We start from the raw sequence: 27,851 nt of genomic DNA, 5'->3' as shown, positions 1-27,851 counted from the left end.
ATGACAGCCCAAACCAAAACTCCGGGCAAGCTGGGCGAGGGGGCGCATAAAGATGTTGAAAAGCATTGGGGAGAGTATCGCACCCTGCGGCACTCCACACACCGGCACTCCACTGTACCACCTCTGAGCACAGTTTAGGGAGGATTGCAATTGAATGCATCTCTCTCTCTCTCTTTTTAAAAAAAGCCACATTAAATAAATCCCTGCACTTAGAAAGCTAGCTTTCCAGAAGAGATTATCCTATAGCTACCCTTGGATCAGACTGGAAAGGAGCTGAGCCATTTACCCCCATGTCAGTAATAGCTTGAGCCACTGCTGAACCAAATCCAGGTAGCTTATCAGTGCAAACTACTGCAAAGATTCTCCTTTTGGGGGGCTGCCTCTGGGAAAACTGAGAGTTTGAGTCAAATGCCTTTTCCTCATGGGAGACACTCTTAATCCAACTGCCCCTGCTGGAATTGGGTTTTAGTCTCCTCCATATTTTCCCAAAGGGAACTCTGCAAAAGATCCCCCTAGCAAAACCAGAGAGAAATCTCTCTAAGTCTTTTTTTTGAAGAAGTGCTCCTAGGAAGACTCTTAGGGTAGGGGAACAATTCTCCCACGAGCTACTCTTGGGCTAAGAGAGTGCCCTGTGAATGTACACTTTTGCCAACCCCCTCCAGCCCCAGTTTTTTCTAAGATCAGCTCTTTAGCACGGAGATGTCTCCAGGTTGGATTTTAATCCATGACAGGAAGCTTTTAATATCTGAAGGACTATTGTATTTTAATATTTTGTTGGAAGCTGCCCAGAGTGGCTGGGGAAACCCAGCCAGATGGGCGGGGTATAAATAATAAATTATTATTGTAATCCATGACACTAAGAAGAATTCACAGGCCTCTTTGCTGAGCTCCTGAAACTAATTTCTGAGCCCAGTGAAGCTCCCCTGCACTTCCAATCCTAACACCCCAGTGTGGTGTAGTGGTTAAGAGTGGTTTTTTTTAAAAAAAAATAATATTTATTAAAGTTTTAAAAGTTACAAAAGGAAAAAGTAAAAACACCATACTAAGCAAAAACAAAACAACACATCACAATAATAAAAAAAGAAAAAAAAGAAAGAAAAAGAAAGAAAACAGAAAAATAAAATCCATTAAAAAAACATAGCGAATCTTCCCATAACTTATCTTTCATTTGCTTGTTTCCTTGACCTCCTCACACCTCCCTTTTTTGTATTCTAGTTCGGTTAACTATTTCAGCAAATCCTTTCCATCTTTTCCAATTTTTGTCCTGTAATTTATCTTAATATAATGTAACTTTACTTTCCCTCCTTTCACCAATTAACAGTCTGTTTTTTCCTAAAACTTTATAACATTTCTGCTAAAACCCCATAACTTCATTCCAACATCCTTCTAACATTCATTAATTTTACAATGTTTCTGTAAATAATCTTCCAATCTTCCTCCACTGACTCTTCTCCCTGGTCTCGGATTCTGCCCGTCATTTCCGCCAGTTCCATGTAGTCCATCACCTTCATCTGCCATTCTTCCCGGGTGGGTAGATCTTGTGTCTTCCAGTACTTTGCAGTAAGTATTCTTGCTGCTGTTGTAGCATACATAAAGAAAATTCTATCCTTCTTTGGCACCAATTGGCCGACCATGCCCAGGAGAAAGGCCTCTGGTTTCTTCAGAAAGGTATATTTAAATACCTTTTTCATTTCATTATAGATCATCTCCCAGAAAGTCTTAATCCTTGGGCATGTCCACCAAAGGTGAAAGAATGTACCTTCAGTCTCTTTACATTTCCAACATTTATTATTGGGCAAATGATAATTTTTTGCAAGCTTGACTGGTGTCATGTACCACCTGTAGATCATTTTCATTATATTCTCTCTTAAGGCATTGCATGCCGTGAACTTCATACCTGTGGTCCATAACTGTTCCCAGTCAGCCATCATAATATTATGTCCAACATCTTGTGCCCATTTAATCATAGCAGATTTCACCGTTTCATCCTGAGTATTCCATTTCAACAGCAAGTTATACATTCTTGACAAGTTCTTAATTTTAGGATCTAGCAGTTCTGTTTCCAATTTTGATTTTTCCACCTGGAAGCCAGTTTTTTTGTCCAAGTTATATGCCTCCATTATCTGGTAATAATGAAGCCAATCTCGCACTCTATTTTTTAATTTTTCAAAACTCTGCAATTTTAATCTGTCTCCCTCTTGTTCCAAAATTTCCCAATATTTCGGCCATTTGGCCTCTATATTGAGCTTTTTCTGAGCCTTCGCTTCCATTGGTGACAACCACCTTGGGGTTTTATTTTCAAGCAAGTCCTTATATCTTATCCAAACATTGAACAGTGCTTTTCTGACAATATGGTTTTTAAACGCTTTATGTGCTTTGACCTTATCATACCACAAATATGCATGCCACCCAAATACATTGTTAAAACCTTCTAAATCCAGCACGTCAGTGTTTTCAAGAAGCAGCCATTCTCTCAGCCAGCAAAAAGCGGCTGATTCATAATAAAGTTTTAAGTCTGGCAGGGCAAGTGTTAGACTTGTAATCTGGTGAACTGGGTTCAATTCCCTGCTCCTCCACATGCAGCTGCTGGGTGACCTTGGGTTAGTCACAGTAGTCTCTCAGCCCCACTCACCTCACAGAGTCTTTGTTGTGGGGGAGGAAGGAAAAGGAGATTGTTAGCCGCTTTGAGACTCCTTAGGGTAGTGATAAAGTGGGATATCAAATTCAAACTCCTCCTCCTCCTTCTCCTCCTCCTCTTCTTCTTTTTCTTTTTGTACATGGTTCCCACTCCCATATGGAGAAGCATTGAATTATGTGAGCTGCCATTTACAGTTTGAAGGGGGAGCATAAGAGCCATGAGCATCTAACCCAGGTTCCTGTTTCCCACAGTGACCTTTCAGATACCCCAAAGGGAAGCATGCAAGTGGGGCATGAATGTAGTAGCCCTCTCCCACTGCTGAAATTATAGGATCCTCATTGCATCGGACCAAGTGTCTATATCCTGCTTCTGACCAGTCAGATGCATCCAGGAAGTCCACAAGCACTGGCCTCTTCTCTTGTTGCTGTTCCGTCATTGGTATTCAGAGGCCTATTGCTTCTGAACATGGTCGCCCCATGTAGCAGTCCTAACTACAGGCCATTGATGGAGTTATACAGTAAGTGGCGCAGCCAAGACACAGGTTTACCACCTCGGGGCGAAATAAACCGCTGTGGTAGTTAAAAAGCAATTAAAATTTGAGTTAAGCTCCCAACCCTCCTAAAAGGTGTGATTGATCTCCTCATTTTTCCATATTATGTAGTAGACTCAGACTGATGTAATGAGGATAACATTAAAAAACATAATAAATCTGCAAAAGGCAGGGATGGGGTAGGATAGGAAGAATCTCCCCCTCCGCAGCCACACACTGCAGCATCCTGCAATGTGTCATCCATCTTCCATAGCTTGAACCAAGTGGCTTCTATTTTCACCAAGATGCAAGAGAGAGAGAAAAAATGCCAACATTTATGCAAAGTTATGTTTCCACTCAGATAGAATTAATGCACATGTATATGCCAGAAGAGCCATAGATCAGTGGTAGTGTGCATGCTTTGCATGCAGAAGGCCCCGGGTTCAATCATTTGCATATCCAGTTAGAAGGATCAGGTAGCATCCGAACGGAAATATCTCTCTTTGCCTGAGACCCCAGAGAAGACCTGCCTTTCCCAGTTTGGTGCCCTCAGATATTTTGGGCTACAGCTCCCATTCTCTGTGACTGTTGGGCAAGCTGGCTGGGGCTTCTGGGAGTTGTAGTTCAAATAGTCTGATCTGGTGGAAGGCAGGCTATTACTGTATGTTCCATACTTCATTGAATGGTCTATGCAACCTTTAGACTGAAAAAGAGAGGGTGGATTCATAGCTAAAGCTCTAGAGCATGGGTAGCCAACTTAGTTCCCTCCACTTGTTCATGCTGGCTGGAGCGGATGGAAGTTGAAATCCAGCCACTTCTAGAGGGCCACTGGTTCCCTATCCATGCTTTAGAGTCATTTATACACACACACACTCACATTTATATTGCACTCTATCCCCAAGGTTTCAATTTCTGATTTCAATTTCCAATTCTATACAGTGGAACGCTGGTTCTCAAATGGCTTAGTTGATGAACAAATCGGCTTCCAAACACCGAAAACCTGGAAGTAAGTGTTCCAGTTTTTGAACATTTTTCGGAAGCTGAACATCCGATGCGGCTTTCAGCTATTGTCAGCCAGTTGGTGCCTGCACCAATTGGAAGGCACGGCTTGGTTTTTGAACATTTCAGGAGTTAAACGGAATGGATTCACTGTATTTAAAAAGAAATCTAGAGTTATCCCTTGGCACTTCTACAAAGAGGGCACTGCCACCCAAGCCAGAACCTGTAAGCAGTACTTCCTAGCTTGATCACATGGGCAATCCTACCCAGTCAGGGATCACACAGTAAGTGAAATAATACATTATGCATTATAGGGTCTTTTCTATGCATAGAGTTGTAGAGTTGGAAGGGACCCTGAGGGTCATCTAGTCCAGTCCTCAGCAAGGCAGGGATATGCAGCTGTTCAGTACAGGGATCAAACCTGTAACGATGGAGTTATCAGCAGCATGTTCTAACCAACTGAGCTATCTACCTGGACAAAGCACAATGCTATGGAGGCAATGTAGTGTGTGTGTGGGAGTCATTTTGGACTCACAGCTGTCCATGGAGGCACAGGTCAAATCTGTATCCAGGGCAGCTGTTTACCAGCTCCATCTGGTATGCAGGCTGAGACCCTATCTGCCCATGGACTGTCTCACCAGAGTGGTGCATGCTCTAGTTATCTCTCGTTTAGACTACTGCAATGCAGTCTATGTGGGGCTACCTTTGAAGGTGACCCAGAAACTGCAATTAATCCAGAATGCAGCAGCTAGACTGGTGACTGGGAGCGGCCACCGAGACCATATAACACTGGTCTTGAAAGACCTACATTGGCTCCCAGTACGTTTCCGAGCACAATTCAAAGTGTTGGTGCTGACCTTTAAAGCCCTAAACAGCCTCGGTCCAGTATATCTGAAGGAGCGTCTCCTCCCCCATCATTCTGCCTGGACACTGAGGTCCAGCTCCGAGGGCCTTCTGGCGGTTCCCTCACTGCGAGAGGCCAAGTTACAGGGAACCAGGCAGAAGGCCTTCTCGGTAGTGACGCCCGCCCTGTGGAACGCCCTCCCATCAGATGTCAAAGCGATAAACATCTACCTGACATTCAGAAGACATCTGAAGGCAGCCCTGTTCAGGGAAGTTTTTAATATGTGACATTTTAGTGTATCTTTCATCTTTGTTGGAAGCCGCCCAGAGTGGCTGGGGAAACCCAGCCAGATGGCCGGGGTACAAATAATAAATTATTATTATTATTATATTATTGTGTGTGTGTGTGTGTGTGTGTGTGTGTGTGTGTGTTAGGGGTGTGTGTTTTAGGGGAGGGCTAGTACCTCTGGTGGGGACACATTGTGCTCCTTCTGGGGGAGTTTGTCCACCTTTGGTCCCCACCTTGCACTCAGGTCTCACCTCACAGGCTCCTAGAAGCTGTCAGCCTGTGACAGCGGCCACACCCTGGGAACAGTTTTGACTGGCCAGCTAAACTAGGTGAGGGAAGCCAATGGGTCTCAAACAATCTGTGAGTTAGGGATGTTCCCTGTATATGAAGACAGGCCCCAGTGGTTTGAGAAGATGAGACAGTTACTGAGTCAATAGGACATGTGCTGTAGAGGGGAAAATCTGTACCTCTTGCCTTGCAGGACATCTTCAGGAGAAGAAAAAGCTGAGGAGTAAACCCTACACAAATCTGGAGTCCCTACAACAGTTGGACGATGCCTTGTACGCCTCCTTCCAGCGACTTCTACAGTCAAGCTGGTGCCCAACATATTGCTCTGCTTTCCTTTGGACCACATCAGTGAGGCTGAGAGGAGGGTCTTGTTGTCTGGGCAGCCCAGGACCTCCATATACACTGCCCAGGCTTGTGCCCCAGAGAGGTCACTGCAGTGCTGCTAACATAGCAAAAACAACACAGGAGCCAACAGTTACTAGTTACCTGTTTCTGCAGCCGCAGCAGGTGCTGTAATTTCCCAGTGGTTGGGCTTCACTCCTGGAGGTGCACTCTGTTGTCTCTCGAGACAGATGGGTGCCAACCACCATGTAGGCAATAGATGATTGTCCAACTCGAGCAATTGACAGCATGTTTCCCATGTGTAAAATGCTAGATTCAATTCCCAGCACCTCCAAGTACATTGAGGAAAGGTCCCTGTCTGAAGCTCTGGAGATCCCTTGCCAGTCAGCAACCACTGAACTGGAGTTGGGGGTGGCAATGGCCTTAGTCCAATACATCTTGTTACCCTCCTGTGTTCTAGATCCACCTCCCCCACCTGGTGCCCACCAGATATTTTGGATTACAGTTCCCATCATCCCTGACCTTTGACACTGGGTGATGGGAATTGTAGTCCAATACATCTGGAGGGGATCTGGTTGTGGAAGGTTCATCTGGACCTGGTGAAAATAATAATAATAATAATAATAATAATAATAATAATAATAATAAAAAACCATGTGGGGGAGAGGTTAATGGTACTATAGCTCAATAAGAATTCCTAGGCCTTCCCTAATCATAATACAGAACAAACAGGAGCAAAAAGGAAACAATGAAATGTGGTCTCCACTGTGAAGAATAGGAGCTAGCTTTGGTTTATTTAATTCCAAGCAAGAAAATAAGAAGAGCCCAGTGTCCTCATCTCTACAGATACCAACCAAATACCTCTGGGAAGCTCTCGATTAGAACATGAAGGCAACAGCTCTCTTCTGCTCTTCCTCCCTAGCAATTTTACTCCTGATCATGGAGATAATCACATCACTTATTGTGGCTTTTAGACTTCTCCTCTGCGAATATGTTTAATCTTTTTTAAGAGCATCTAAGCCACTGACTGCCACCATGTCTCCTGGCAGTGAACTAGAAGCATAAGAACATCCTGGCTGCTGGATCAGACAAAAAGCCTACCTATGACAACATCTTGTTTCCCATGGTAGCCAGCAAGATGCCTCTGGGAAGCCCACCTGCAGGACTTCAGGGCAGCAGCTCTCTCCTGCTGTTGATCCCCAACAGCTGGTGCTCCGTAGCGTTGTGCCAAAACCAGCCTCCCATTTCTGGAAGGTCTTTTCCCACAGCAAAGTAAGTTTCCATTCCCCTGCCTCATTCACAGGATGCTTTTCAGAATTTTGTTGGGTGTAGGCAGTGCTATTTTTCACCATGAACTTTTCATGTGTTCTCTTATAATGGCAATGGCGCCCACCTGAGAGCTGCTGGAGCTGAGCTCTGGCTGAAGAAAAGCCCTGGGTGTAGGATTGAGGAACACAGGAACCTGCCTTGTGTGGAATCAGAGTCCCAGTCCATCTAGCTTAGCATTGTCTACGCTGACCAGCAGTGGTGCATGCAGGGAACCTATTCCCAGACCTACAGGGGATTGCATCTGGGATTTCATGAAAAGCAGATGTTCTGCCGCTCAGCCCTCTGAAGTTGAGCTGTCTTTATTGTTGTGAAGTGGCTGTGCATGGAGTGTGTGTTCTGCTTTCCATTAAACACTTCTTCAGCACTCTGCAGCCTCCCTGGCTGAGTTATCTCATGATATCTCCTCCTGGTTTTTAACTGAAGCGTGGGAAGCTAGGACTACTAAGTGTGGTCATTGGTTACATTTTTAAGTGTGGCCGTTTTCTTTTTCCTTAAGAAACATATGCACTCATTTCTTTCACAGCTTTTACTTTAAAAAATTACAATGACCAGCTGTTAGGCAAATGGTGGAGAGCATCCTTGCCTTGCTGCTCTTGCAGGAAAGCTGTACATGGGACATCATGGGGTTGTCAGGAGGTGTGGGCACCTGGGAAGGCTACAGAATGCAGGCCATCAAACTGATGATTTACAGAGTGCAAGACAGGACCTTCACAAACACCATTGAAAATAAGGCAAGCACAACAGAACCTCCTTCCTTCAATAGTGTTTGAATAGTTTCATTGAATCATAGAATTGTAGAGTTGGAAATGACCCCAAGAGTCATCTAGTCCAATGCCCTCCAATGCAGGAATCTCAACTTTAGCTTCTAACCTCTGCTTAGAACCCTCTAAGGAAGGAGAGTCCATCACCTCTCGGTTCCACTTCCGAACAGCTCTCACTTTCACCAGGTTGGGCACTGCTTTCCTTTTGGGTGAAGACAGAGGCAAAGTAGGTGTTGAGCAGTTCTGCCTTCTCTCTTTCACCAATAGCATTTCTCCATCTTCTCCGGGCTTGCTCTTCCTCCTGCTTTGAACATAGCTGAAGAAACCTTTAAAAATTATTTTAAAGCTCTCTTGCAAGCCTGAGCTGATTCTTAGCTTCGGCCCGCCTGACTTTCTCTCTGCAACTGTTGGCTACCCATGTATACCCTTCCGTCATGATTTCTCCTTTCTTCAATTTCTTATCCATTTCCTTCTTACATCTCAGCTCATCTGTAAGCTCCTTATGCAGCCACACCGGTTTCTTTAGGTGCCTCACCCTTTGTTCTTTTCCTAAAGTGATGGGTAATGGTTAAAAGAAAAAAAACAGCAGGAGAGAATTCCACTATCCAGTTTCACATTTCTCTGAATCCGGAGCTGCTGTGCAGCCATCATGACTGACAGCCATTGATTGACTTCTCATCATCTGTTCAATAACTTGAAGAAAAACTGACATCGGTGCTTTTGTCATATGCACCTAGGTTTATATGTAATAGTTTAATGAAGAAGTAATCAATTGGCATGATTGATGGGGAGTCATCTAAATCAGCAATGGGGAACCTATGGTCAGTGCCGTCTTTAGCATATGTGGTGCCGGGGTGCAAAGAGCCACCCATCGCAGGCCAAAGAAGTCGTTGAGCTTTTTTTAGGGGGGCAGCTCAGGGTGATCCCCACAGAGGCTTGGGAGGGAAGCTGCACGCCCTCCAGCCATATAGGTGGCGGGTGCTCAACTCTCTCCCATGCCACTGCGGGAGGAGAGCATTTCCTGCAGAGGCTTGGGAGGGAAGCTGCATGCCCACCAGCCATCTGGCACCCCTCAGAATTCAGCGCCAGGGTGCCCCACACCCCTTCAATCAAGGGTAAAGACAGCCCTGCCTATGGTCCTTCAGATGTTTTTGCACTCCAGCCCCCATCAGCCCTGGCTAGAACATCTGGAGGGCCACAGGTTCCCCCCTTGACATAAACATCCTTGAATCCATTGATAGCCCTACTAGAATCCTCCTGTGAATCTTTAATTCCCAGTGACATTGCTATTGTATGTGGTGGTGGTGGTGGGGAATAAGATTGAGGGGATTGAAAATGTAGTATGAGATCCGACATATGTGCCAGTTTCACCTAATGAAATACTGATTCCCTGGAACAGGTTCAGGATTTGCAATTAAGACCAATGAGAAATGAGCCAGCACCATCTGATGAGGATTCACTGGATAAACAATGCTTAATCCCAGTTGGGACGCCAGCCATTAAATAAGAGGCATACGGATATTTGCTTAAGCTAACGATTGTCAGTAAGGCTTAATCTGCAAGAAGTTTAAGGATCAAATGCTTAGTCTGGTATAAACAGTGGACTCTAAATGGGATGCAAATACCCTTGATCCTCTTTAGTTCTCAGTTGGGTTAGGGTTGAAACTGGTCTTTGCAATTAATTTTCAACAGTTACCAAAACAGCCATCAAGTGCTTTCTCTCTCTCCCTCTCAGCAGTTGTTCACTGCTTGTTGAGAAATGTTGTGTAGGGAATGCCTTCAAATGACACACTATGGGAGCCTTCCAGATATTTTGGAGTACGATTCCCTTCATCCCTGACCACTGGCATGCAGATGGTCCCAGGTTCAATCCCTACCATCTCCAGGTACTGCTGGGAATGTCCCTTCATCTGAAATCCTGGAGATAGCACTAAGCTAGGTGGGCCAGTGGTCTGACCTGGCAGCTTCCTATGTCCTCAAGTCAGGGCAGACCCTCCTCTCCCATCAGGGCTCTACTGCCACAGCTACCATGCTTCCTCCCAGCACAGCCATCCCTGCACAATAGGCCTTGCATGTGGAATTGAAATCCCCCCACAGCCGGCGCGATGTTTAATGATTCTCTGAGCTGGGCTCCCTTCATTCCATGTGGCAGGTTTTCACATTCTCGTTTGTGCGTTCATGGATCATTGCCTCCTCCTCAAAGCTTCTCCAATTGTCTTTTATTGTTAAAAACCAAAATGTTAATGCCTTCCATGCTGTTCTTCCCTTTAGTTCAGTGCTTTTAAATGCAAGGTTGAAAGGTAACAAGAACTTGGGAGGGGGCGGAGCGGAAAAGCACATCATAGAAGGCTGGAAAGCATTGCTCTTTGCCATCAATGTCACTCACTTTTTGTTAAGATTAAACACCACTGTTCAGGGAGTTGATAATATTCCTGCAGGGGAAACACGAGTCCATATATACCTCATTGACATATGTGTTGCAGCAGTCTCGGGGCTGTGGCAGGGATCAGTCATTGCTGAACTCCAACTCCCATCATGCTTGGCTCTTGGCCATGGCAGCTGGAGCTGGGAGATGAGTCTCACAGCATCTGGAGGCCCACAGTCTCCCCACCCCTGTCTTAGCGTATGACCCTCTGGGTTCAGTGGGGTTTGTTTCCAGGTGAGTGTATCTTTAGGCTTTCAGCCAAAGTTTAATTGACAACAATTCATAGGGCTAAAGTGAAACAAGTCTTCCAAATCTGATGGTGAATTTGGGCAGGCTGTTTCCATCACTGGTTTATGACATGTTTCACAGTGGGAATTGCTTGTCATGCTGGAGGCTTCCCGTTATTTAGATATTGTTTATTTTTTAAATGTTCCTTTCACAGTCTAAGAAATGTGGCATAACACATAAGTGTGGTATGGCACAACACAAAATAGCTGCTGTGGAGGTGAGGCTGAGCCAGGGACTGAGCAGGAGGAAGAGCAATTGTGCATTGTGGGTCCTCAGGAGATATTCATGGAGACCTTTCATAGGTACCAGAGGAGATGCGGGTGGGCTCACTGATGTCTGTGGGCACTGCGTTGGTGACCCATGTTGTAGTTATCTTTAAGAGCTCCGGGAATGGATCTGCCATTTTTAACAGTATTGTCACAATGTTTTTAAAAATATTATTATTCTTCCTTTGTGTGTTTTAGCAGGTGGGTGGGTGTGCATTTAAATATTATTGTGAGCTGTTCTGAGAAAGAGAATCTGGATCAAAAAGCAGTTCAGAACTTACATTTATGATAGTAAGTTTCATTTTATTTATTTCTTTAGCTGTAGGCAGTGCCAAACTACAAGTAAAATAAACCGTGCAGATTAAAACAGAAAATATAAAATAGCATGGAAATCAATTATATGTCTTTTAGTCGATAACATTCTCATGCATAATTTTTCTTTGGCATTTCATAGCCGCCACATTGAGCCAGAGCAGGGGAAAGCCACACACCTTTTGCATTCAAATAGTTCCAGGTTCAATCTCCAGGGAGCTTTCTAGATACAGCTACAAAACAGGTATTAATAACTGTACTACTTTCATTCATTCATTCACTCAATTCATTTGTATGCTGCTTTTCCACACACACAAAATCATGCTCAAAGTGGATTACAATAAAGAAACAGGGATGCATTTCTAACAAACACTTAAAAAATTTGTAATAGCATAGCAAAACAATAGCATAGCAACAATTTCATAACATAGCAAAACAATAGGAAATATAATACCTCAAAAAACCACATTCTGATACTATGAATATAAGAACATGCAGCATCCAATTGCAAAAAGAACGAGGCAGCTTCACTTTTTCACCTCCCTCCTGGAAACTCCCAAAGGTGTCATGGGCTTTGAAGACACTCGAACTCAAGACGCAAAGGAGAAACGTGCTAAGAGGAAGGCACAATTGGCACATCCACACAGTTATCAACTCCCACCAATGTCCCCACTGTGGAAGGACGTCTGGATCCAGAATTGCCTTTCACAGTCATTTACGGACTCATTGTTAAAACCGTGTTTATGGAAGACATTCTTACTCAGCTACGAGTGATCGCCAAAGCAGAAGAGAAACACCCATCCAGTGATGCTATTTCTCAAAATGCTGTGAATTCACTATTGAAATGTTCAAGGTCACCTTAAACTTATTCTCCCACCCTTTTTATAGTACTTCTTAAAAATATTGGAACAATGAAAAAAATATTCTGTTCACCTTTATAATTAAGGTTATTACATCTATAGAATGCCTGTCAACTTTTGTACAGTTGAACCAGGAATGGATCAGTTGGGGGTCGCAGGTGGTGGAAGAGATCAACCCCTGTGTTCCTTTGAACTGCATAATCTATTAATATAGACTTCTGAGGCTTTATCCTGAAAGCTGGTAAAAAAGTAGGAAGAAGTTAGTGACTCATTTCTTGGGACCCAGCATTAGTAACGCCCATTCTTTGAAACTGTGAGCATTCACAAATTGATAACACTGAACTACTTCCTCTTCTTCTTCTTCTTCTTCTTCTTTAAAAAAGATTTTGGGCTGGACTTTGAATGTCTGATCACTCTAAATATTCATAAATGGGGATGGGGGGATTCAATTAAATTCACATTTAAAGGCAAGCTTACCCAATTCACACTTTCTGAAACATGGACAGAAATGCAGCCATGCTTTGAAATTCAAATTTCTCTGGATTTTGCAATAGCAGTTCTCCAGTTGAGTAATTCTTACAAAAATTCATATACTAGGCTTCAGTGTGTATTAAAATGTATATATTAGTGAATATAACTCATATTAGCAAAATCACTTTATATTAATTTAAACTGCTTTGCGAAAAATGTGTATGTAAGGCAAAACTGCATACAATTGTGTATATTTTCACTAAAATGTTGATTTTCTTAGGTTTTTTTTAAAATTGCAAACTGATGTCAAAATACAGTGGTACCTCGGGTTACATACGCTTCAGGTTACATACGCTTCAGGTTACAGACTCCGCTAACCCAGAAATAGTACCTCGGGTTAAGAACTTTGCTTCAGGATGAGAACAGAAATCGTGCTCCGGCAGCGCAGCAGCAGCAGGAGGCCCCATTAGCTAAAGTGGTGCTTCAGGTTAAGAACAGTTTCAGGTTAAGAACGGACCTCTTGAATGAATTAAGTACTTAACCCGAGGTACCACTGTATGGTCTACTAAATTCAAGTCTGGACAAATGAGAAACTGAGAGAAACCAAAACTGCCAGATTCACCCCCTATCCCAACTCATAAATTTACACCATACTAATGGGGAATTTCTAAGTTAAGATGCAGAGCTAAGGGACAATTTATGCAATCATTGAAATGAATTAGTTCAGTTTTTCCTGAATTGCACTAGTTATTTTTTTAAAAGCCTCATTTGGCTGGCCACTGTGAGAACAGGATGCTGGGCTAGTTGAGCCTTTAGCCCAGGCTTCTTCAACCTCGGCCCTCCAGATGTTTTGAGACTACAATTCCCAGCATCCCGGACCACTGGTCCTGTTAGCTAGGGATCATGGGAGTTGTAGGCCAAAAAACATCTGGAGGGCCGAGTTTGAGGAAGCCTGCTTTAGCCTGATCTAGCAGGTCTCTTTATATATTCTTAAAATTGCCCTGCTTTTTTTTTTTAAAAAAAGAACACAGTTCTGCTTAGTACATGAGAGGCATTGTGCATGAATGAAGACTGAACTGAACAATGGGTACATAGGTACAAGTATGTAAGTTTTCATAAATATTCCCAAGCATGGTCTACAATTTAGCCTTAACACACACACCCCATGCTAATAGGGCTGCAGCTTTGGCCAAGCCCTTCTGGATCTCAAGGCGCCCTCCACTTCCATCCTTGGGCCCCATCCCTGACTATTGGCCTTGGTGTCTGTGTGTGATGGCCTGGGACTTGGGCTTGGACTTAGAACCAGAGGAGTCTCAGTCCGCACCAGATCCTTTGCCTCTGGCGGCATCTGGACCAAGTCTGGGGCCTGATTCTGAAGAGCCCCAGTCTGCACAGGTTCCCCTGCAACAAGCACCAGCTGGGCTGAGTCAGGGGCCTGAGCCTGCCCTGACTCCAGACGCGGGGATTACCTCGTTGCCTCCAGCTGGGTTGTCACTTACAGCTGCTCCACTACCGGTTAGGTCAGGGGAGGCTGAGGCAGCCCCTGGGTCTAATAACCCACCGACGTCTCCTGAGCTGCAGAGACTGAGGTCTGAGAGAAGGAGAGACCTGAGTACTCGCAGGAGGAGTGCTCGCCTTTGGGTGAAAAAGGGAGGTGAGTCACCGGGGGATCAGGACCTGCCTGAGACCCTGTGCTCGACCTAGCCTGGTTTCCTGCCTTGTGACCTGCCTTGGTCCTGTCGGACTGACTCCTCATGGAATCCTTGGATTCAGGACCGGACCTGGATCACATTGTTCAGGTTAACCCCGGACCCAGCACACTGTGACTGATAGGAGTTGGAATCCAACAACATCTGGGCATGGACACAGGTCCACCTCCTATGTTGTGGATGTTCCAAGGATAAGAACATTAGAAAACCCTGTTGGATCAGGCCAATGGTTCATATAGTCCAGCATCCTGTTCCTACAGTGGCCTATCCAATGGCTATGGAAAAACCACAAGCAGGATTTGAGCACAAGAGTCATCTCCCTTCGCGTGATCTCCAGAAACTGGTATTTGAGAAGGGAGCTGAACGACGGACTTTGCCATTGTTGCACATTTGGAAATGAGATTGGATTCAGCAAACCCCGTGGCCCTTTCTGCTTGTACTGTGTCACGGACATCTTGGGGAATCTTTAATCGCCTTAATGAAGGCCATAAATAGGATGAGTGGCTGATATGGCAGATCATAAAGCCTGCACCGAGGGAGCTCTGTTCAAATTCAGATGAGTCTGAGATAATTAAGAAAGCTCAAACTGGGAAAGATAAGTGTCGAGACCTGATCTGAGGGCTTAAGTAACCATTCAACAAGGAGGTAAATTGATATTCTAGGATGGGCTGATATCAAGCAGGTCTAAGCTCTACATTAGTATCTGCTTCCATGTTAGTCCTTAAGTTAATCAGGATCACTTTTAGCCAGAAGTTTCAAAAAGGGAGTCCCATCCAGCGCCCTCTAACATTTGTTCCATGCTTGTAAATATGAGATGTGGAGATAAATTATATTCAATTTGCCAGTGCTTTTTTCTGGGGGGGGGGGGCGCAGGGGTACACATACCCCTAAATATTTTGTGAATCTAAATTTGGCCTCATTGAGGGGCAGAATTTGAATATGAGCAGGAAAATGAGAGTACCCCTAAACATTTTTTAAAGAATAAAAGCACTGCAGTTTGCACTGAATATCAAATCTGTCAAATTTCTGCTTTCCGAAACCATTCTTAAAAAATTGCAGTTCTTCAACTTTAGCAATGCAGTTTTCTAACCAATGTTAACAGAAGTGGAAAATGTGTGTAAAAATGAACATATTACTGAAAATAACATACACAAGTGCAATATATTACAATAAAGTGCTTACAAAAATGTGTTTATCAGGAGAAAAATACACGAAGGAGCTGAAGAACTTTCATGAAGATTTTAAATACACACACAAACAAACTGCTGCAAACTGCTGCAGGAATGTGGGAATTTAAGACAGGAAAGAAAGAGAAAATGAGGGAACCAACATTGACAGATCCTTATATCCGTACTTGCAAGGAATCAATCCTTCATTCAGCAGCACGTAGTCTCTGGAACTCCCTGCTCATTGATATTAGCCAGACATCTTCACTGTATTGTTTTTTGTGCCTCCTAAAAGCATTTTTGTTCAGATAAGCCTTCCCAGACATGTACTTTTCTTTTATTGTGTATATTTTTAAAACAGCTGATTTTACTTAAATTGTGGTAAATCTTAGGTTAGCTTGTTTTTAATGTTTGGTTTTGTCAGTGTTTCTTTAAAGAATGTTTTACATTCTGTATAGATTGTTGTAGAGGTTTTTGATGATTACATCCAGTTAATTAAAATAATTAAAAATCCAGTCAACATTAATGCTGCTGCTGCCACACTAGCTTAAGAGCCCAGTAAAAGGCTGGAGCTGTGTGGAATAATTATCAGTTTAAATTTTCCAAACAAAAGCGAGCAAATTCTTTTAATGGGGGAAAAATGTGTGTGAATATTCTCGTTTTGGTGATCCTATTCAGCATTATAGCTTTCTCATTATTTCCTCGTCCTTCTCCTTTCTGGGTTCATCACCTATTTGATCGCTGTCAATCAGGGATCCTGTACTGAATGGTGTGGTATCACAAAGATACCTAGTCAATCACCATGGGTTCTGTGATGACGTGGCTGAGAATAAATGAAGGCAATGTAAATGAAGAAATGAATATTTACACAAGTGGTTTTGCAGGGCTAGGAGAGAAATTGCTGGGAAAGGGAAAGGCATTTTTCAGAGCTCTGAAAATCTCAAAAGCTGTCAGTAGCTTTGCTTTGGTTCCGTAAAACATAACTCATGGCTGACTTATCTTGCATTTCCATTACAACAATGGGTCAACAAGGCAATGATTCATGCAAGCAGTGAAACATTGCAGTATATTAGCAGCCTGCAGCTGGGAAATTCCAACTAACATCGCTCCCCCACCAATGGACCATGCAAAAATCTCCCCTTTCCCCTCCCCAATGCCTCGCCTTTTTCCTCCTTCAACCTTCTTGCGTGTCTCTGCCCTCTTCTGTACACTGCCAGTTTCCACAGTGGATGTTTGAATGAGTACCTTTTCTTTCATCTCACACCTTAAAGAACATATCACTACAGGATGGGGAGAAATTAATTTGGTCCTCATTTTACAGTGAACCAACCCAATCTGATGTTCCCCAAACTCGATATTTGGGTTGGACTGCAACTCCCAGCTTAATTGTTCATTTCTCTGGAATTTGCCATGGCTTTCCAATGCACATAGAAATATGCATTTTCTGTAATTGCAAAAGAAGTGCTCAAGATGTACATTTTCTTGGTGAATGCATTGAAGATTTGCATGCACACAGGTCTACTGAGGACTGAGCATGCTGTGTGGCCACAGAACATTGAGTGTTGGGTTGGTGATGGTGGAGGGAAATAGAAAACTGAGGTGGTAAAATGAAGTATAAAGAAAGCAGCATCTCTGGCTGGTTAGAACATTTAACCTGAGCAATGGTTACTCACCACAATACCTGTGTTCTATACCTGTTGTCAGAGGCCTCATGCCTCAGAATCCCAGTTGTTGGGAATCACAATTGGGGATAGTGCTGTTGCTCTCAGGTCCTTTTGTGGGCTTCCCATACGAATTTGATCAGCCATTGAGAGCACTGGATGCTGGTCCAGAATGGGCCATTTGCCCAATCCAACAGGCTCATACATTTTAATGATTGCATTCTGCATTGCAACATTACCACATCATTGTGATGATGTGGACAGAAAAATAGAACAAACAAGTCATTTCCCCATCCGTTCTTAAACTTGTAAATAATTCTAGACGTTTAACTGCCTGGCCTGCAGGCATCAAGTCAGACACCATCCCATTGAGAAGGACTCTGAATGCCTTCTAGGACTTGCTGTTGTGTGAGATTTTCATTGCTTAATATTAATTGTGGCCTTAGCAAAAGGGATAATTAGCTACTTCAGAGCAAAGCAACTGCACTTTGCCATCGCCACTGCCATAATTTTAAATGGCAAAAGTAAGCTAATGGGAAACCTTTTGCTGAGTGGACAACTACTAGATCAGGGTAGCCAACCCCTTTTTAGCTCATGGACCATAATTCCTGTTGACCAACCCAATGTGGACCACGTATCAGCAATGGTGCTGTATCTCTTGTGCTGAGGACCTAAAAGCTGCTATGGAAATGTTGTTTGTATACTTTATTTGTTGCTGCCACTACCAAAAATCTTGAGCCTGGACAGGCGGCACTAACAAGTATTGGGGGGGGGGGGAGATCAGGTCTGTGGTCCAGAGGTTTTCTACCCCTGTACTTACAGAGAGATATATATAAATTTGATTGGCTTATAGTTTGTATATGTATCAGTTAAACATCTTGGAAGCTGGAGCTGCCTGGAGTTATCCAGTTGCACCACTCATTCTGTCTCGTTTGCACATCACTCACATTGCTTAAAAAGTAAAAATAAAACACACCTGCGTCCCATTGGTAAAGCGAAAAAGGTACTTTATTTCCAGTTGCTTCATATGCACAATGGCAGCTTTTGATTCTTCACTATATGACTGGAGCAACTTTCGTGGCATCCTCATGCAAGAAAGAGGGAGAAGAGAGAGAGAATGAACATGAGGAAGGGGGAAAGCATTGATGTTTAGTGGGAAACCACAAAGTGTATTTCCCCTTACTTTCTGTTAGGGTTCTGTTAGGGTTGCTTATACCCAACCTGTGCTAAATGAGTGGATTTTTAAAAGAACAAAAAGAGATTCTGATCATTCATTTTCTAGTAAGCAAAGTGCAAAATTGCAAATACAAAGCAAACACCATGTTATGCCTAACAGAAAACACATTATTATTGTTTTGGTGCAATTAATTTTATTTCATGCCTTTTGTACATCTGTATAAATGATGGATGGGTTAAAAATATTTCAATTAAATAAAAATGCATAAGGAAATGCATAAAGAAACGAACAGGTTCACCACAAATCCAGCTTTTAATTAATACAATTCAAGGAAACGCAGGCCAGGTCTGGAGGCTCCATTTTCCTCCCTAGACATATATGAATGGAGTTATGGTTTGGTGATTCCAGACAATTACGCTTTACACTCCCAAGTTTAGAGAATGCATTATGACTCATTAAAGGACTGTTGTCTGGCACCACGTTTTTTACTGTCCTTAAATTTTTAAAAGGAGAGATGCATATTCTGTTTTATGATTCTCAGAATGCTCTTCTTCCTCCCCTCCAGCATATGCCTCTTCCTTTAAGTAAGCTGTAAATACAACACTTGATCCTTGTCAACTTTGAAATTCTTATAGATTGCTGTGTTTCTGTTAGAAAGGCTGGCAGTGTGATTGCCTAACACCACTAAGAGATTGCTGTTTTTCTGGTCGTTTTCTATGGAGAAAAGCATAACTGCCCCTAAGTTAAGAAGATAATTCAAACCAGGGGTCACCAACAAGGTCCTCTATAGATGTTGTGGATCACAATCCCCACCATTACTGATGCTATACTAGCTGGAGTTGTAGTCCAAAACATCTGGAAGGCACTCCATTGGTAACCCCTGATCCAAGCTGTACAATAGCCATGGTTTTCAAAATAAGCATAAAAACATAAGAATAGTCCTGCTGGATCAGACCAAAGGTCCATCTAGTCTGGCATTCTGCTTTCCACAGTGATCCACCAGGTGCTTCTGAGAAGCCTACAAACAGGGCATGAGCACAATATCCCTATTCTGTTATTAATCAGCAGCTGGTATTTGGTACCGCTCAAAATGGAGGCTGCACAAAGCCAGCTCGATTTGTAGTCATCCTACATGTATTTATGGAAGATGAAGTCCATGAATTTATAACTTCATATAGCCACATAGGCCATTGGTAGCCAACATGGTGCCTTCCAGGTGGTGTGAAACTACAGATCTCATCATCCCTGACCATTAGCCAGGTTGGCTGGCTGATGGAAAATGGGGTCCAACAACATTGGAGGGGCACTATCTTCTAAAGTAGTGGATCATCCCCACATCTTGTGGCAATAAATTCAATAAATTTATTTTGAGCACCATCGTGGTGCTGATATGATAGAAGGGACATGGACATGTTCTAGCTCTGGGATAATCATTCCACATTGATCCATCTGCCAGAGAACTCCAGCACAATGTAGATGATTTGGAGGCATACTTTTAGGTGCATAGTCACTGCAGGCCCATTGGACCTCATCATTGTCCCGCGTGAGGGTAGAGTGTAAGCTGGAGTACACTCCACAGGGCCAATCTGGTCTCCTCCAGATTTTGTGGACAGCAGCTCCCAGAAGCCTCAGCCAGCATGGCCAACGGTCAGGGATACTGACAACGGGTTTTAATTCAACAGCATCTGGAGGGCACCAGACTGGCTACTCCATCCTTATAGTATCTTCATCTGCAGTTTGCAACCCTAGGAGATTATATGGCCTAGACCAAGAATGGGGAACCTGTGGTTCTCCAGATGTTGTTGGACTGTAACTTCCATCATCCCTGACTGTTGGCCATACTGGCTGGGGGTGATGGTAACTGGAATCTATAACAACATCTGGAGAGCCACAGGCTTCCTCATCTCTTATCTTATACTTTCCTGTGGCTGCACATTGGAGGTAAAGTTCATCAATGGTAGACAAGGGGCCTATCAAAGAGGTTCTTTGCAATCAGTGAGTCAATCAAGGATCTGTGATATGAAAAAAACCATAGTTCCTTGGATCACAGTTAGGAAACCATTTTCATAGATTAGTTGGCAAAGTTGAGTACCTACCTGCTTTAATATACCCACCAAACCAAGCCCTAGATGTGAATCCATTCACTTTGCTGCTCTCCTGGTAATGGGGAGACTAGCAAGGACATTAGATTAACAACTATGGAAATGATGCAAGCACTGAGGAGAAAAGCTGGTACACCTTGTTGGAGAAATGTTAGGTTACTTGCTTGGTTGAAGCCCACAGCTGGTATCTTGCAGAAGGGTCTTTAGAAACCCAGAGCCAGCTCTATTTCCTTTTGTAGTAATTAATGGACTTTGCTTGTTTGATGTTTCTGAAGGTTTCAGAAAACTGCGATGCCATCTTTGTTAATGGGAAGGAAATGAAAAGCAAAGTGGACACCATTGTGAACTTCACGTACCAGCATTTTACCACCCAGCTAGAAGTCACCGTCTGGGTTCCACGACTTCCTCTTCAGATAGAGATCTCCGACACAGAACTGAGTCAGATCAAAGGCTGGAGGATCCCTGTCACCTCCAACAAAAGGTACCAGCATCATGCCTTAAAAATGGCTCTTGAGAGCAACACAGCCAAGCCATGTAGTTCAGCATCCCCATTCAAGTAAATGGGGATTGCATGCTAGGACAGGAATGGCTGGCCACTGGTAAGCTGGACAAATGTGACCCTCTAGGCATCTCTGTCTGGCACTCAAGACTCTCCCTAGGTAGGGATGGATGGTTTCATTATAGTCTGTTTCATCCCACTTCTACATGGGGATGAACTAATCCGTCCCATTCCGTTTCCATGCAGTTTTTAAAGGAAAAATCCCTGCCCCATGTTTGTTTAGCACTACAACTGTATGTACTGATAAAATAACAAGGCAGTATTGATGCCGTTGAACCTACAATTACAGTGCAATGCTTTTTGGGTGGTGTTTTACTGTTGTGCGTGTGTACTCTGCAATGGCAAAACACCACACAAATAATGCAACCAAACATGCAATCTCATCCAACTTGGTTGATTGCAGAGAGGGCTTTTTAAAAATAAATAAATAAAATAAAAATAAAATCAGTTCACACAAATGGCACATGCAGATTGGTAATGACAGGGCGTGTGAAACTCACAAATGATCTGAAGGAACTGGAAAAGGCAACGAACAGTCAGTACACAGGGCCCTTCCCAACGTAAGAGATAACAAGGGAGGATGTTTAAAGCATTAGTTCCATTTTTGAATCTTAGATGAAAAATGTGAAGAGTTTCAGAAGCACCCCTAAAATGTGTGTTGAGATTAAAACAGGCAAGGAGCATCTTTGTCCATCTGGTCCACTATTGTCTCCTGCAGGGATGAGGAGCCCATGGTCCATTCCAGCCACATCTTTAGGGTTACCGGTTCCGCATCTTTGTCTATTCCAATTGCAATAATTCTCCAGTATCACAGGAATGAGTCTTCCCCATCACCAGCTGCTGATCCTTTTCTTTTAACTGGTGATGCTGAGGCTTGAACCATGTGCTCTGCTACCAAGCCACGATTTCCCCTCCATGAGATGCTGGCCAAAAGAGTGAACCAACAGAACATGTGCCAAACGCGACAGGAACTTGAGAGTATTTTTAACAGTTATCATTGGCATTGGCAAAAAAAGAACAAGCCCATTCTTCTGCTGAGTTAAGTGCCTCATCCGGTTGCCTCCCTGTTCACCATATTGTTGGGAGTTTGCTTGCGCAAATGTCTGCTGAATCGTTCATGGCGATAGATCCATTTGAGGAATAAACCTGCCATCACAGACGCGGCAGGTCACGCCTTCAGCAGCCATTAGCCCAGTGCGAACATTCTGCCTGTCAGCTCATTATGCCGCGTGCTGAAAATTTAACCCCCCAGGGGTCTAGTTCATATTTATTGGGCCAGCTGAAGTGAATTGAATGGCCCAGGTAGCTTCGTTGTTTGCAAGCTGGCAAGCCGTTCTCGCCAGCAGCTATTCAGATTACCGCAGAGCCACTGGGCACCTATTTAGCAATTCATTTCTTCTTCTTTTTTTTAGGAAGGGGGTGGAATGGCAAAGCTGTTTGCTGTGAAAATTTGCAGCCGGTTGCCTGCACCGTGGCCTGCCAGCCATTGTTTTTGGATGAGTGCGTGTGACAGCTCATGCTTCCAATAGAGCTGGCGAAAGTTTGTTTTTAAGCAACTTAATCGCACGGGTGACTTGAATGGGGGCGACCATTTCCTCTTGTGGCAAGAATGCAGTGGAGGCCGGTTTGTTAGGGCAAATGGGGCACATCCTCACCAACTCTGTCTGCCCTGCCTGCCTTCTTATTTACAATCAATCCAGGCAGTGGCGCTGCCTATAGGCTCTCTCCTCCTCAGTCTCTGGGTCCTTAGAAGCACTGAGCTGTAGAGATGGAAGGGGCCAAAAGGACAGTCTAGTCCACCCCCTGTAGGAATCACAGGTAGAGAATCAGTTACAGATGACCAGCCATCCTCTGTTTAAATCCTGAACTGAATTCAGCTGATTCATGTGGATCCAGGCTTGAGCTGAGTTGTTTGGAGACAGTCCCAAGTCACCCCAGGTTGGGCAGGGCTACTGAGAGATCCAGGGCTTTCAGGGGGTGAAGTCAGGTGGGAAGGCTCTAGGGGTCTGCTTTGCAAGTGTGTTCACCACAGAGAATGCATTGGGCCACAGCCTTAATTATCACAGCTGAAGGTCACATTCCACCCAAACGAAGTGTCAGGAAGGGCATGTCAGGGCCGAAACTGCAAGGGTTCTCTTGGAGACCATTCTATGGACTAGATAGAGAGGTTTATGGGACATCATTTGACCCTGGGTCCTGAGGTTCCCTACCTGTGATGTAGAAAGCCCCAGGTTCAGTATCTGGCACCTCCAGGGGGGAATAAACCCTGCTTAAGACTTTGGGAAACTGCAGTCAGTGTACACCAGCCCCCTCCAACCTGCTGCCCTCTAGATATTTTATGCTACAATTCCCATCAGCGAAGTGCACCATGTTCTTTTAGACGACACTGAGCTAGATGGATGAACAGTATGATAGGGCAGCTTCCTGTGTTCATTGGAATGGGCCTCCAACCAGGTTCTCTCTCAGGAAGCAGCACTGAGATTCTTGGGCACCGTGCCATTGATAGCACCCATTGATTGGTCTGCCCGCTGCTTCCTTGAATGGGAAATTAATAAAAATGTAATAAGGAAGTGAGGATCTGGATCCCTTGTGAATATATCTGGGGAGATAATAAAAACCCATCTGGAGAAATATGGCTCATCATACTGATCCATAGATAGATGGGCAGCAGGAAGGGGGAGAGAGACTTTTATCCTTATTTGCAGTAGATGGGAGAATCATAATTTAATCTGGGTATGTGCCACTATCAATATGAGCGGCCCACTCTTCCAGATGGAAATCTGCTCTCCAGATAGGTGTGCTCTCATGACTAATGTACTGCATGGAACCCTTGAGCGGCACTCGGTTAATAGAAAAACCGGCTTGTGAAATGAGCAGTCGAAAAGCCCACAATCGCAGCAAATGAAAGGAATAAATATAAATTAAAGTCAAATAAGAGTGGGGAGAAGGGGAGGAAAGTCCAGGCAGGCAGAGACCGATGTTCTTAACAAGAACATTTATTTTGATTCATTATGCAGCTGGAAAATAATTATCCCCTTGTTGAAGTTCATGCATTACCTCTGCGGGTGGAGCGTTGGGTGGGAGGAAGTGATTTTTGTTCATTTCTTCTAAGGGCCGCTTAGTGAGTCTTTTGACGTATGTTGAAATGATGCCCTTTGAATCTCTTGTATGTAACAGAGCTAAAGAATGCCTGTGCGCCTTTCTCTTGTCACCTGCAAACCCTCCTAACCATCAACCGAACTGCTGAAACATAATGGAATGCCTGCAAACATTCTGCAGCCACTCAAAGACTGAGAATGAGTCATTGGATGTTGAAAATGAGGGTGGGGCAATTGGTGGTGGAAGGGCTCCAAAAATGAGGGATAACATGGGCTGAGAAGAATTTCTAACCATGTCCTCTCCTGACCAGGAGGACCATGCTCTGTGGAGCAAAATAAATCCCCAAGGGTGGCTAAGTCATGCAGAAGGCAGGCATGGGCTGGAGCTGCAGGACCTTGGGTAGCTCTAAGAAAACAACTTGCTCCAACAAGATATGGAACTCAGTGGAGAGGTTTGATCTCTTGTGCCGCCTACTTCCCAATGGATGGTGAATTTTAATATGGTTGTCCTCTGGCCTGGAGCCTAGCACCCTTGCAACTTATTAATCGGTTCCCACATTGTACTCTTTCCCCCAAGGGGCCTAAAAATACCCTAGTCCCAGGTTTAGAGGCACAGAAAGGTTTACTCACATAGGCAGAGCCTTTGTAACTACATTGGCTGAGTCCAAGTGGTGCAAATTCTACACAGTTGCAGTAATCTGCTGTGTGAGGAAGGGGTGGAAAACCTCTTTCAGCATCAGGACCTAATTGCTTCCTGGGAGACCTTATGGGGACCACACATCATTGGTGGGCCAGGTGAGAGGCAAAAAAGTGGGCAGGCCCTCAGAGAAAAATGACCAAAGCCAGCAAGGTGACTCTTACTGCGTACAGTAGAGAAGAACACTTGAGGAGAATGAAGAGCAGGTCCAGTGAAGGCTTAGAGAGGGGGCATGGTCTGAGAAAGTGCCAAACCCCCAATAGATAGGTGTAGGGGGCCCACATTAAGTTCACAAGCCTGGGGTATCTTACATTAGTGTAAGGCTATGTACCCACAGATCCAGAGCCAGCTCAAGACATTTTGGCACCTGAGGTGAACCACAGAATGATACCTGCCATTCAGGGAGAAAGGGGCAAATGGAGATGTACATCAGGCGCAAAGTGAGAATAAAGAATAAACAAGACTAACTCTGGTGAACCCTGTGAGGTTTATGTGTTGGAGGGGCCAAATGATGCCCAATGCTGATAATATAGGCATTTCATAAATTTTGTTTATTTATTTTATTCAGTTGCTGAGATATCTAATAAGAACTATTCTCTAGACAAAGTGCACAGTACAACAAAGTGATTTAAATAAACGGTGCAGCAACTCTGTGGAACCTTAATGAATCAGTAAAACCAACCCAGCAGAAGATGAAATCCTGCACAGATAAAACCCAACAAAGACAAATTAAAGCCTCAGATGGAAAAATCAGGGTTGTATCTATCATAAGTTATACCCAGAGAAAGCGCACTGAAGTTAGTGAACCTACATTAGGCACTCCCGTTCATATCAGTGGGTCTACCCTGGATACAGCCTTTAGAATTTGCAATATTCAAAATGAACAGAGTACAGTTGTATTGCAAGAACAACCGCAACCTAGTACCTTCTTGTGTGTGTTTCTGTGTGTGTCCTATAGGCCCACACGCGACAGCGATGAGGATGAAGATGACGAGAAGAAAGGCAGAGGCTGCACCCTGCAGTACCAGCATGCCATGGTACGAGTCCTCACCCAGTTTGTGACAGAATCATCCGATTTGGGAGGCCAGCTGACCTACATGCTTGGCTCCGAGTGGCAGTTTGACATTACGGACCTTGTGGCTGACTTCATGAAGGTGGAGGAATCCAAAGTAGCCAAGTTACAAGATGGTCGGGTTCTGATTGGTCGTGAGCAAGGAATCACAACAGTTCAGGTACAAAGTAAGGCTGAGTGTCAAGGGAAACATTAATGTGGGCTGCACAAGGTTACTGGTAGGTGGATTTGTAGCTCGTTGACAGACTGAACCCAAAGAGTACTCACTAATGGATCCTAATCATCCTGGAGAAAAAAAGTGACAAGAGGGTTTCCGCAGGGTTCTGTCCTGGGCCCATTGTTGTTCAATGTCTTTATAGATGACTTGGATGAAGGAATTGAGGGGATGCTCAACCAATTTGCAGATGACACCAAACTGGGAGGGTTGGCTAATTGCCACAGAAGACAGAAATGGGGTTCAAGATGACCTTAAGAGATTGGAGAACTGGGTCGAAACTAACAAAATGAATCTCAGTAGGGACAAATGTCAAATTCTACACTTAGGCAGGGTTTTAGTAGACCACAAGCTTAACTTGAGTCAACAGTGTGATGTGGTAGCAAAAGCAGCTAATGCCATTATAGGCTCATCAACAGAAGTATAGTGTCCAGATCAAGGGACTCAATAGTACTGCCCTATTCTGCCTTGGTCAAACCACACTGTGTCCACTTCTGAATGCCAAATTTTAAGAAAGATGTTGATAGGCTGGAACATGTGCAGAGGAGGGCAAACAAGATGATCAAGGGTCTGGAAACCAAGCCTTATGAGGAAAGGCTGAAGGAGTTGCATACATTCATTTTGGGTAAGAGAAGACTGAGATGAGATATGATAGTCTCTTCAAATATCTAAAGAGCCATCACACGGAAGATGGAACAAGCTTGTTTTCTCCTGCTCCAGAGGCTGTGACCTGAACCAATGGTTTCAGGTTACAAGGAAGGAGATTCTGGCTAAACATCTGGAATAACTTTCTGACAGTAGGAACTGTTTGACACTGGAATGGACTCCCTCGGGAGGTGATGGACTCTCCTTTGTTGAAAGTTTTAAGCAGAGGTTGGGTGACCATCTATCATGAGTGCTTTACTTGAAATTCCTGCATTGCAAGGGGTTGGACCAAATGACCCTCAGGGTCCCTTCCTACCCATACAATTCTATGATTAGTCAAAAAGCTGCTTTATCTTGAGGAGACACCAAAGCACAGGATCAGTCTAGGCATACTGCTACTTAATATTGAGCAGAGACCAAATTGGTCTAGCAAAAGCCATAGTCATAGTTGGCTGCCTACTGTTGGAAAGTGGAAGACAGGTGAGGTGGGATCTTTATTCTATTTCAGCAAGTTAATTCTCATGCCCTATGATATAGTGGTGTTTTCATGCACCAGTCCCCACAACGAGGGCCTCAGTCTCACATATTTGCAGAGAGTTGAGGTTGTTGGACTTTATAAAGAGGCAGCCCCCCATATCATCACTAACCTTGGGCCATACTATTCTGGGACTGATGGGAGTTGAGCATTCAGAAGGCACCACAATGGCTCCTCCCGCCCTTGTGCATCAGGTGACCAACCTCCAAGGGGGAGCGTTACATTTGATGCCACATTTTAGCATGGGCCTATTTTTAACATTCTTAAAATGTGCATATGCTTGTTCTAAACCAGGCATCCCCAACCTTCAGCCCTCCAGATGTTTTGGACTACAGTTCCCATCATCCCTGACCACTGGTCCTTTTAGCTAGGGATCATGGGAGTTGTAGGCCAAAACATATGGAAGGCCACAGGTTGGGGATGCCTGTCCTAAACCATTTATTTTCAAATGTATGAAGCTATACAGTGAATTTACAGTTTTACAGTGCTTTTTACAGTGTCCACAGTGCTTTTTACAGTGCTTTACACTGCTTTACAGTGAATCAAGTGAGCAATGGGTTCTGTTAGTATGAGTTC

General features: G+C 44.0%; 1 protein-coding gene across 2 annotated transcripts in view; it reads left to right on the top strand.

Moving 5' to 3' along the window:
- Window positions 1-27,851, top strand: part of TMEM132B (transmembrane protein 132B) — a 350,489-nt gene that overhangs the window by 316,733 nt on the left and 5,905 nt on the right. For both annotated transcript variants that reach the window (XM_083589855.1, XM_083589856.1), the window contains 2 exons: window positions 20,731-20,936; window positions 25,768-26,041. In XM_083589855.1, coding sequence (XP_083445981.1) covers window positions 20,731-20,936; window positions 25,768-26,041 — 480 coding nt within the window. The remainder of the gene's footprint in view (window positions 1-20,730; window positions 20,937-25,767; window positions 26,042-27,851) is intronic.

The sequence above is a fragment of the Podarcis filfolensis genome (genome assembly GCF_964270895.1).
Source record: "Podarcis filfolensis genome assembly, chromosome: 16".
In the NCBI taxonomy this organism is placed as follows: domain Eukaryota; kingdom Metazoa; phylum Chordata; class Lepidosauria; order Squamata; family Lacertidae; genus Podarcis; species Podarcis filfolensis.
This window is presented reverse-complemented; position numbering and strand designations above follow the sequence as displayed.